This window comes from Maylandia zebra, linkage group LG6 (assembly GCF_041146795.1).
Source record: "Maylandia zebra isolate NMK-2024a linkage group LG6, Mzebra_GT3a, whole genome shotgun sequence".
Taxonomy (NCBI): Eukaryota; Metazoa; Chordata; class Actinopteri; order Cichliformes; family Cichlidae; genus Maylandia; species Maylandia zebra.
In genome coordinates, this window is record NC_135172.1 from 31,548,952 (window position 1) to 31,560,999 (window position 12,048).

At 36.5% G+C, this 12,048-nt stretch overlaps 1 protein-coding gene across 1 annotated transcript; it reads right to left on the bottom strand.

Moving 5' to 3' along the window:
* Positions 1-539: 539 nt before the first annotated feature.
* LOC112436526 (sterile alpha motif domain-containing protein 3-like) lies at positions 540-7,065 on the bottom strand. Its single transcript, XM_076885076.1, has 9 exons — positions 6,788-7,065; positions 5,665-5,860; positions 5,337-5,495; positions 5,091-5,178; positions 4,740-4,895; positions 4,062-4,268; positions 3,626-3,797; positions 3,441-3,520; positions 540-3,336 (listed from the first exon to the last, which is right to left on the bottom strand). The coding sequence occupies exons 1-9, from the start codon at positions 7,056-7,058 to the stop codon at positions 3,040-3,042; spliced, it is 1,626 nt and encodes a 541-aa protein (XP_076741191.1). The 5' UTR covers positions 7,059-7,065; the 3' UTR covers positions 540-3,039.
* Between the last annotated feature and the right edge of the window lie 4,983 nt (positions 7,066-12,048).

Consider the following 12,048-nt stretch of genomic DNA (forward strand, 5'->3'; position numbering starts at 1 on the left):
AACAAGAGAGGAAGAAAAATGGACCGAATGCAGCTGTAGGCATATGTGGGTGTGTTGATTCTTACTGCCGTGCATCCAGTAGAGTCGCTACGGCCAGTTTATGACATCCTGAGTCTGGTAGAGAAGTTTTCATGCTGACACAAGATTAATCATAGAAGCACGAAAAGGACATAATTTCTTGATAAAGACACAATAGATGATCGTCGTTCATGACACAAACGTGCTCCCATTTGAGGTGTATGATGTGTGTTGGTGCACACTCAGAAATTAAAGTACAGAAATGTACCTATAGGGGTACAATGGCTTGTCACTGGGGTGGTACCCTGTAAGGTACCGTTCTGTACCCTAAACTGTGGGTACTGATTTGTACCCTTGTAATTTGTACCTTTTACATGTCAAACCTGTACTTTAAAGGGCAAAGTTGTACCCTTAGTATAAAGTACAAAAAAGAACCCTTAAAAGGAGTACAAAAATGTCTTTCTAAAGGTTCAGTATCTACACACAGATTTCCTATATTTTTCCTCTCAGGATTTGAAAAATTGAAGATACAAAGTCAAAAATACTTGTCACATTTATTACCTTCTTAAATACATTGCTTAACTGTTACATACAAACTGTTATCAACAGAGTATGTGTCATAAGCTGCAACATCAATTTCCTGTCCAGGTTTTAGCAACGTCCATTCACTATCAACTCTAACACTGTATGAATGAAAATGGTTGTCATATAACAGAGGAATGAGAATTTTTCCACAAAAGACCCACATTGTGTCAATATTAAATATGTACTTAATTTGCCAGAACAGAGGAATCTTCTCTGAATGCAGTACATCAATGACAAACACATCTCTTACACAGTATTTGACACTGTTCACAATTACTTCTGACACACGCTGGAAAGCTTTCTTAGCACTATCAACTTCAGAAAAGCCACAATAGACTGTCAGTGCTTGTTGCAGTTCCAGTGGTAATGACAAAAATGGTGTAGTCACACTTTTTCCAAAAACATTTTCAAATTCACCAAGTAAACTTTTGTTAGAAAACTCCCAGCACTGTCTGAACTGATGTCTGTTGCTCAAAGTTGTAGCAATGTTCATAAAATTTCTACAATTGCGGGACAACGTTTTGAAATACTGGTGCTTACTTTCAAATCTCATACACCATAACAAACGTAGAGGGCCGAACATTTCAATCAGTCTTGCATAGTGGATTAAATAATGACACTTTGGTGTAATTACATCCCCAAATACACTTTTCAGTTTTGTGAGAAACTCATGGACAAGCAACTTCAACAATAAAATATTCTCTTTTCGCACTTTTTTAGCCATTACAATCTCTGTTATTTCACGACATAGAAGAAAAACATGCCAATATTTACAATTAGGTGGCACACGGTCTGCCATCAGAAATGGCAGCAATCTGAACAGGCACCACTTTTGAGATGCTGATCCAACAATACCAACACTCTGAAGTCTCTCTGATAACTGTACTGGTTTGTTTGTTTTGTCATTCTGACCGATGGGCATTTTTTGCAATTCTTCATTGATCTCTCTAATTGTAATATGCTTCTCAGTGTGGGCTTTACAAATCACTAGTTTCATAACTAGAGGAACTACACCTTCCAGCAGATCATGCATTACATCAGGTGGTAAAGCTTGCGTAACACTGAAATAACTCAGTCTGTCAAAAGGACATGAACTATTTACACCATATATTGTTTTATCATCCGGAAATTCTTGGATTCGTGCAAGATGATACTGGTGAACCTCTGATGTTCTTAAAACAAAGCTTTCTTCCTCAAAGGATTGTTTCATATCTTCATAAGAAGCCATGCAATACCGACAAATTCTACCAGTGTTAAATGACATAGAAAAACCACCAATCATGTGAGCTGATAAATTATCACAAGATAAAGTTGCAAGAGCAGCATGAATAGTGTGTTCAGTTTTATCAATGGTAAAAGTAAAGCCATCAGTGGAAAGTTTTTCCAAATCATCAAGCAAAGGTTTAAGGATAACATGCCAACCACACCGCTTAACGAAAGAATAGCGTACCAATAACGCTAGATGAATGTGCCTCTGCTGAGAAGTGTACCTTTTGTCCAAATTGCCTACAGTGTAATAAAATGCACTAAGTTTGTGTTTGGATCGTTTAGATCCTAGAGGATTAAGTACTTCAAATTCATCCTCATAAAAATGGAGTCGCAGTGCATTTGGGTTATCCTTGAAGAATTGATGATGTCTGAAGATTTCTCCATCAGAGTAATCTGTTAGAAATTCATCAGTTTCCGAATTGCCACTTGAAAAAATGTGATCTTGTATGTCTTCATGAGAAAGATAATTTTTTAGCACCTTATCAACAGGCACATATGAATACGAGCCAACTGTATGACCCACAGAGTCTCTTAATTTGCAATGAACAGGCTCTGTCATGTTGAGCTTTGATTTGCAATGTTCTTTGACCAAATAAGGAGATCGAATAGCTGTTGAAGCCTTCTCAAAAAATTCATTTGAATGCAGGACATTTTTAAGCTCTGGACACAAAGACACATCAAGACCCATTTTCTCTAAATGATATGCTATAAAAGCATCGTAGTTCTCCTTGAAAAAACACATCAGAAAATTTACATCTTCCACAATTTCTTCCTGAACAGAGACTGGTAAAGAATTTTTCTCTCTGCACTTAAGAATGAACTTGAAAAGATTGTCTCTGAAATTTATCAAAAATTCATCCCAGGATGGAGGGGTTTCAATATTTTCAGTCATGTCATTTGCAAATTCATTTGGGTGTGGACTGACTACCTCCTGCTCATTTTCATCTAAGTCTTTATGGGGACACAACACCTGTTCTCTGTGTTTCCTATACACATGTCGTCTGAAAGATTCATATTTTTTGAAGGAAGAACAGCAGTCACTGAGTCCACAGGTTATATCAAAATTGGCATCATGGGAATGAATAAGTCCTATGTGCTGAATAAGCTTTGTCAAACTAAAGGTTCTTCTGCCACATTTGGAGCACTGATATGGCTGAGGCATGGTGGTCAATACAGAAGATTTATTTGTCTGGTGACTGTGATTGGCAGAGGCCGGTCCTCACCCTCATCTATTTTCACAATGTACTTTTGGAGAAAAATCAGGGTGTTCTTCAGATGTTTTGGGTAAGCAAGGTTGAAGACAAAATACAAGCAGAAAGAAGAGATGATTCCTTCAAAAATACACGAGCTTCTGCACACTTCACTGCCATCCAACTTCACAATGTTTGGAGCGCTTCTGGAGAACACTGGTTTCCAGTCTTCATGAAGTAGCTGCACAGTTGGATAGGGGGTTTTCGGATGAACCTTTGAAGTCAAAAGAGAAGGTAGAGGAAAGCAATATCTTAGTCTCTTAACAAAAGATACATTTGTTTTCCTTTTATATAGACTAAATATTTTAATACACACACCTCTCCAAGTATGACAAAGAGATCCAGTTTCTCCTTGAAGACGTATGGCAGGAATAAAAGTGCAGCCCTTGTGTCAAGATCTGCCAAAAAAAACCAAAAACAACACAAGATCACCCATGCATTTTATCTGGCATTTCCAGTTACCTATAAAAATTATATAAAATGGAAGCCTTGAAAGCAAATACCTGGTAGGTCATCAGTGAGAGCCTCCTCTCTTGCATCAAGGTAGAGCTGGTAGAGTGGGGTTTTCCCTCGTGTAAGGTCAATCACCTTTGCTGCAACACATGAGAGCCCTTCACGAAATCGCTGGCTTACATTACCCGTTGTTGGTTGGATCCACCCGAGTTCGTTGCACAGCTACAAGTAAAAAATTAATTTTCAGTACAAAATAACAGTGTATGAAAATGAAATAATCTAAAGTTGATATTAATTATGTATGGTGCTGCATAATTATTTTTTTTATAGAATTTAACAACAATACTGTAAGAAGTTACATGAACATACAAAAAAAGGAAAGAGGGACAGATGAAGAAAGCAAGGTCAAGGGCAAATAAAATTTACTACTATAAACATGTTAAATGTGACAGCTATTTCCAAGTTCAGTTCAGCTTTCTGACTTACACCAGTAGGCATCCCTAAGAAGGGGTACTTCTTCAACACATCCTCCACAGGCATACCATCTGCAATTTCTTTTTGCCGCCAAGCAAACGTTTGCTGCATACGGTTATGAACCACCATGGTATCTGGTTGCATCTTCTGATATTGGCACTGTAAGACCTTTAAGTGGGCGTCTATGGATAATAAATCCTCTCCTTGGACGCATGGTCCCTTGAAAGAAAGCAAGAGTGAGAAGAGAAAGTCAAAACAGATTAGAAACCCAACATAAGACTAAATATACAATTAGAGCTGACACGATCTGTGCATCACAAAGAACTCGTATCGTTTAAAGTTAACCGATACCATGAACCAATATTTAAAATATGGAAACTCTGAAATAATTTCACATAAAATCTTAATTGTTAACTTGAAATTTTAGTTTTGGAGTCATATTTAAAATGGTTTTTTTTAAAAAAAATTTTTTTTTTATCTAGTTCACCCTCTTTTAGCGCCTTCTAATTAATAATATTTTGTGAGGTAGAAGTATTAGCAATGGTACTTTGTATTAGCAAGTGCTCTAATCCAAGTATTGGTATAGTTTTGGTTTGAAAAAAGGGGTACAGTTGCATCCCTAACCCTTAGTTTTAGATGTAATAACAGAGGCAAGAACATTTTATAGCTCAAGATGTCCCTCACACCAACCTGACAAACATTTCTCTGACTTGTTCGTTGACATTTATTAGGCTGCCCTCTCCTCGTAGAACCAAACTTCTCCTTACACCGCCTCACTGCCTCACTGTCGACTAGTGGTGCTCGCTCTGATTTGAATTTACGTCTCAAAGACATATGCCATGTGTGCTTGTTGAACAGAAACATAAATTACTGTAAAAACAATCTACACAAAATACACCCAACAAAGAATCAGTAAACATACTTCATACAAACCTACTGAGAGGCTACAGATTGTCTTACTAACAAAACAAGATTGAAAAAAGCTTCACTTTTACTTTGTAATCTTGAAGGAACCTTATGCAAATTTTAAATTTAACTTACATAACCATTTCCCTCACGATCCTTGAGGAAAGGATACTTCATTACCAGCGTCTTCACAGCTTGCACATATTCAGAATTTGTGGGATACCTGTAATATCAGAAGAAACATAAGTGTTAGAGCAACTGCTGACAAACAAACTTTATCAAGTGTCAGTTATTGTTTCTTAGTAATGTAGCGTTTATTTTCAATATGACAGATTCAGCTTTTTCTAAAGCAACAAGCTAACATTACCCTGATTAACTTACATAGTATACTGTGCCACAGCTTCATATAGAACTCTGATTATTGTGTGTCTGTCCCTTGGATTTTTATGGCACGGTTCTTTGTTGTCCAGTTTTAGTTGCAGATTTTTGGGAAATCTTGGAATTTCAAAAGAGGCTGGCAGTCTCAAAGTATTTTCATTGCTGTGAAAACAGTTAAATGTTTGTTTTTATTGCATGAATTGAAGTATAAAACACTACAGTAACAATACATATGGTAGAAAAAATGATCATATTAACTAAATCCTAAAAGTGCATAATGGCCAACATGTATGCTTCAGACATACTAACTTCATTATAAATAAGAAAATACCTTATTGAAGTTGACGAAGTAGATGGTTGCCAGTCTTCTGGAGAGACAGTCTGTAGAGTCAGCGTCACTGGAGATTCCTTCATCCTTGACACAAATTGGTTGAATTTAACCTGCTTTTTGAAGGATCCTTGGAAAAGGTATGCAACCATAGTCTCAGTAAGACCGCAGTCAACTGTGTCACCATCAACCTCATTGTCTGCAAGATAAATGGTAGTACAAACTCTAAATTCCATGTAAGAATATTTATCACCACATTTTTACATGGGTAAAAACCGTATATCACACACATTAAAACCTTTTGTACAACTTCTTTCAGTTCAAAGAAATATTCATTAAAAAAAATCAGTAAATTAAATAAAATAAACCAAATTTTTAGAGTGAATCCTCTTGATATGCAAAGTTTTCATTTTTAAATTTAGATGTTTGTTTGCGACTACTGGACACAGGAGAGCAGAGTCTGAGCATGCTTTTGTGCCCTTTCAAGTTTGGAAGAAAAAAAAAAAGACTAGAATGCTGTAATTTGTTAATATTCACTACTAAGGTGACTCCTTTCTCCAGATTTCCGACAGTTTCTGCCGTCTGTTCTTTCAGACCGATTACTTATAGCGATAACACCCGCAGGACCGTATTACAAGCTCAGATTACATGCTGAAAAAGTTCCCACATTGCTGAAAACGGGACTATCAAACCCCAGCTGCGACACCCTTGTTATATTTTAAACAAGTGCGGCGTCAAGATATTTCCTTTAAACGCCGCCCATGTGTGTTAATGGCCTTGGAGTGGATGTAAAAACGTGATTTTATTAAACCATTAATACACTAACGGTAAACTGCATTCAGCTACCAGGGAATCAAATTTCGCGCCGTTCCGCTGCGCAGGGGTTACCGAACCCATAGACTGTGGCCGAACCACATATAAGTTCAAACTTATACAAATACTATGTGTACACATTTTTCAGAACTGTGACCTCAACTTTACACATGAAACGTTTGTAAAAACGTTTGTAAAGAGACATAATTTGAGCTAAGAGAGTGCCGAAACTAGTTAAATTGCTAATATACGTTAAGCTAGGCTAAACCAATAATTAGTAATTACGCTACATTATTCTTTAAATAAAACTTACCTCTGAAACGCTGAGCTTCAGCTTCGGTGACATCTAAGCCCCACTCTTGTATTTTTGTTAAGAGTTCCTCGGTTGAAAGTGAACAGAGAACACCAGGACTTGCAAGTTCGTAATCCATCTCCGTCCGTTGATAAAACAAAATGGCACCTGCTGCATTTAAAGAAAGTTCTAGAATCCACCAGCTATTCGTTGAGTTTCTTCTTCTACTTTTTGTTTGATGTTGTGAGGATGGGCTCAACTCGCACTCCGAGGGTGCTTTTTTGCAATTCATCCAAATACTTATACTTAAAAAAAAACAAAAAAAACGCTCTCTTAAAAAAATGTTTAAATGCATTTTTACTTTTTTTTCTTCCAAATAAATTCATTGTTCTTAAAGCAGCTTAAAAATAAGGGGGGTTCAGGGAATACAAAAACAACAACAGCAATGAAAATAATAAAAAATAAAATAAAAACACTAAAATATATGCTTAAATCAATACAGTTGCAAATAAATTACTGTCAAAAAGAATTTAAAAAAAAACCTCTAATCAAAAAGAGCTTAATCAACCTGTACTTTATCTTTTGAAAGAATGGGTACAAATAAGTACTTTTCACAATTAAGGAACATGTATGTACCTTTCAGACGCTAAAAAAGGTACAGATAGTTCCCCCGAGGTCCAATATTTGTCCTTAGACTGTATTAATGTCATTTTTGTACCTTGGGGCACAGTAATGTACTCCTTCCGTACCCCTATTTCTGACTGTGTGTTGACTTGACTTGAAACACAAGTGGGTGTTCCTCCTGCTGTGATGTAAGATCCTGGTACTGATGTGACTGTATGAGCACCAAGTCCCCTTCAGAGGACTCTGTCCCCTCCAACAGAACATCCAAGTAAACCAGGGAACTTTGAGACAAAAACATGGGCAGCATGTGATGCAGGTCCAGCTGTACATGGAACATGCTCGTGTGCGATGGCAAACCGTCTGTCCTGCAGTCAGGACACGAGTTGTCCCTAACATTGCAGGTTTCCAAAAGAAAACAATCACCTGTAACAGCTTGTTTACTGTATATGCCCCTTGGCCTGCAACTGCAGAAAGAATGCTGTCCATGATGGGACCAGTGCAGAGGAATAAACCTGAGCTTCCTCCTGCACTTGGGTCAAATATGGACACGCCTTTGTCCTCATGAAAGTTTGCCTTCACTCAGACTCATGCCCTCCTACCATGCCAAAATATAGAAAACTGTCAGGCAATGAGTTGGAATAAAGTTGAATAAAACCTTGAAACACAGAGATGGATGATATTTTATACTTGTTGCTTCAAAGCAAACGGGGTCATTTTTGAGCCCTGAGGACCACAGGTGTGATTATGTGCTGCCATTTAAAATTTATAAATGGTTCAAAAAAAGAATTCTCACTAAAGTTCAACATACAGCACTCTGTATGTTGAACTTTAGTGAGAATTTAAAAAAAAAATTTTTTTTTAAATATTTAATTTAATTAAATATTTAATTTTCTTGTTTTATTTTCGCTAAAAAACAGGGTGTATTTTTTGTAAACAAGGTCTGGTGGCCCTAAAATGTAAAATGTTGGGTAAATTATGTGTTAATGTGTTGGTCTTAAGTAAAACTAAGGTGTAACACTGAATTGATTGACAATTTATACTTTTTACTTTAAAAAAACAGTCAAATGAAGTGGGGACATTTTTGACCCCTGAGGACCACCAGTGTGATTATTTGCTGCCATTAAAAATTTTCAAACGCTTGAAAAAAAACTTTCTCACTAAAGTTCAACATACAGCACTCTCTAGTTATTCAGATAGTCAAAATTATCTAAACAATTAAATATTTAATTTTCTCAATTTGTTTTCGCTAAAAAACAGGGTTTATTTTTTGTAAAGAAGGTCTGGTGGCCCTAAAATGTAAAATGTTGAGTAAATTTTGTGTTAATGTGTTGGTCTTAAGTAAAACTAAGGTGTAACACTGAATTGATTGACAATTTATACTTTTTACTTTAAAAAACAGTCAAATGAAGTGGGGACACTTTTGACCCCTGAGGACCACCAGTGTGATTATTTGCTGCCATTAAAAATTTATAAACGCTTGAAAAAAAAAATTCTCACTAAAGTTCAACATACAGCACTCTCTAGTTATTCAGATAGTCAAAATTATCTAAACAATTAAATATTTAATTTTCTCAATTTGTTTTCGCTAAAAAAACAGGGTTTATTTTTTGTAAAGAAGGTCTGGTGGCCCTAAAATGTAAAATGTTGAGTAAATTTTGTGTTAATGTGTTGGTCTTAAGTAAAACTAAGGTGTAACACTGAATTGATTGACAATTTATACTTTATACTTTAAAAAACAGTCAAATGAAGTGGGGACACTTTTGACCCCTGATGGCTCACATTGTATGCAAATCGGGAGGACATCACAAGGGTTAATGTAGAGCCCATTAGCATGTTTGAGCACTACGCTGACATTTCAGAAGCATAGCATGATTGCCACCTAATCAAATACCTGTCAGAATATCAGATTTTTGTTTTCATGAAACACACCAGCATCCATAGTGCTTACTGTTATAGATTGTGATGTCATATTTGTTGTTTCTCACACACTAGCATATTTTCTCTTTGACATGACAGTATAAGCTTGACATGCCTCTTTAGTGTAGTCTAAACAAAATGTAACATTTGACATGTACCTTGTGCCAATTTAAAGAAGGCAGCAAAACAAAAGACAGTACCATCTCAGTGGTCATTGTGAGCTAATCTTATTAGTCTTAGAAAGAAACAAAGACAAGTGAAAACAGGTTGCAAGCATTTCTTACTGCTGCCTCCATTATAGTATTGATCCCCAAACAGTTTTCCACTAATTTCTTTCAACCTTGACCAAGACAGAGGAGAATCTGTTATCTTGTTAGTCGCAAAACTTGAGCTCATATTATTCTCAACCCACTTGATAGCTTTCATCCATCTTACTGAAATTTTCTTAAATGAGAGCCCATAATTACTATAGCTCGTTGCTGGCAGGCAGCCAATGTCCTAAGTGGTGGCTTAGAGTAATAAGAAGAGGCTTGCCAGGATTTTACAACAAACTGAGCCTGGTTTTATTCAGTTTTCAATCCTTGCTCTATAGCTCTTGAATCTCAATGTTGAGCCCGTCACACTGCAAATTTGACCTAAATATGACAATGTGAGTCTGAAAGGGAATTATTTCCTTTTCTTTAATATGACTTAAAGTCTATTAAATGAATCAAAATTGTATTTATTTATTCTGTTCTGGGTTGTAATAGAGAAAAGGACGATATTGTTTGGGTATACAGGGTTTTGAGACGATGCTTAGCTGCCATCTGATTAGAAAAAGTCCTGCAGTATGTTTAGTGTTGGACCCAGCTGGTGTGTGAACTTTTGTTATGTTTCAGTCTATTGGTTTCTCTCATTCTCTATTTTACACACACACACACACACACACACACACACACACACACACACACACACACACACACACACACACACACACACACACACACACACACACACACAGAATAATCATCAGAATAACTTAAGCTGTTGTGAAAGTTCTAGAGCTACTGTAAATGATATACTGTCATAGTTTTTATGAGAATTGCTCTAGCCTTAAGTAGAGCAGATACATTACTATTACTGCCTGATACACATTTGTATCTTTGTGATTAATGACTAAGAAAGAGTGCATTACTGAAGCTGACTGATTTATGTTTGCTTTACATACATAAAAAATGAAGAATGAATGAAAAAGGACGATGCTGAGCATTTCTGAATTTAGATTCTGTTTGAAAGCAGAAAAAAAAAATTATGCACTGTAATGATGAGACAAGTGAGATGGCCTTATTAAACAAGAAGAAATGGAAAATAGAAAGAGAAGGGGCCTGTCTGGCTTCCAGTAGAGCCAGAGAGTGGTTATGTACAAAGCCGAGTCAGAGCACAGATGATGACAGCTCATTGTTCACTCCTGTGATCAGTTGTGATTGTTAGTCATCTGGAAGTGATTAGCATGCTTGTATATGACTCTATGAATATCCATGTATAGAAGTGCTAAATTCATTCTTAAAAGAACCCAACAGATTAGTGCTTCGCCACACTATCACATTAAAAATTATTACTGAATAAGCTTCATGAGTACATTGAATAAGTTTCATACTTTTTGAATTCTTTTTTCATCGATTTAAGCAATCACACAAAGCTCCTAATCTCATGTGGAAACACGTGCACAGACTATACAGTGCATCTGTTTCAAGTGCAAGTAGAAACAGAGGTTACATGGATGAATGGAAATGAAAAAGAATTAAAGCCTGTTGAAGGCTCTTTTTTAAGACACAACATGCACAATTTTAAAAAATGTTTGCGTCTTAATGGAAAAGTGAAGGTCAGATATGGGAAAACAACGAGGACACACAAATGTTCCCACTCACTCTCACTCATCTAGTCATTTAGTTCTGAGTACAGCTATTAAAAGCTGGTAGCAAGCTATGCTGAAGGAATATAATTTTGAACTTTGCCTGGTGGTTTGATGAACATGATGGCCATTACAAGCATTGGATATAAACTCAGTTACCCATATGGATGATGTTGTACAGATGTTTTAGTATTCTTCATCAAAATCAAGCAAACATATACACCAAAATATAAATTCTGGTAATATCCTTTGGAAGAGTTTTTTTATATTGTGCAAAAATATAACAAAGTTGGTAAGTTAATATTGTATTGTAAAGACCCTACAGAGAAGTCCCAACAATCAAACGACCCCCTATGAGCAAGCATTTTGGCGAGAGTGGGAAGGAAAAACTCCCGTTTAACAGGAAAAAACCTCCAGTGGGACCAGATTCATCTGCCAGCACTGGTTTGGGTTGACAGGAGGACAAAAGAGGTGCTGTGGATGAGGGTCAGAGATGAATAATAACTCATAATTTAATAATTAAATACAGAGTATTGCACCCTTGATCTCTGGCTCTCTTCCACAGCTTGTCTTTTATCCTGTCTTCCTTGTCTCTCCCAGCCGGTCGCTGCAGATGGCTGCCCTTCCCTGAGCCTGGTTCTGCCGCTCATAGGGGGTTATATGATTGTTGGGTTTTTCTCTGTATGTATTATTGTAAGGTCTACCTTGCAGTATAAAGCGCCTTGAGGCGACTATTTTTGTGATTTGGCGCTGTATAAATAAAATTGAATTGAATTGAACTAATTTGAACTGAACCCTTATCATTGTTGTAAGTGACTTGTTGGGTGATCCAGAGAGAGCATTCTTCACA

Excerpts from the sequence above, each read along its gene's own strand:
- LOC112436526 (XM_076885076.1), bottom strand. The coding sequence starts at position 7,058 with ATGAATTGCAAAAAAGCACCCTCGGAGTGCGAGTTGAGCCCATCCTCA. Across the intron at positions 5,496-5,664 it reads ACTTCGTCAACTTCAATAAG|CAATGAAAATACTTTGAGAC; the intron begins GTATTTTCTTAT and ends CTGTTTTCACAG. Across the intron at positions 3,798-4,061 it reads TCTTAGGGATGCCTACTGGT|CTGTGCAACGAACTCGGGTG; the intron begins GTAAGTCAGAAA and ends TTTTACTTGTAG.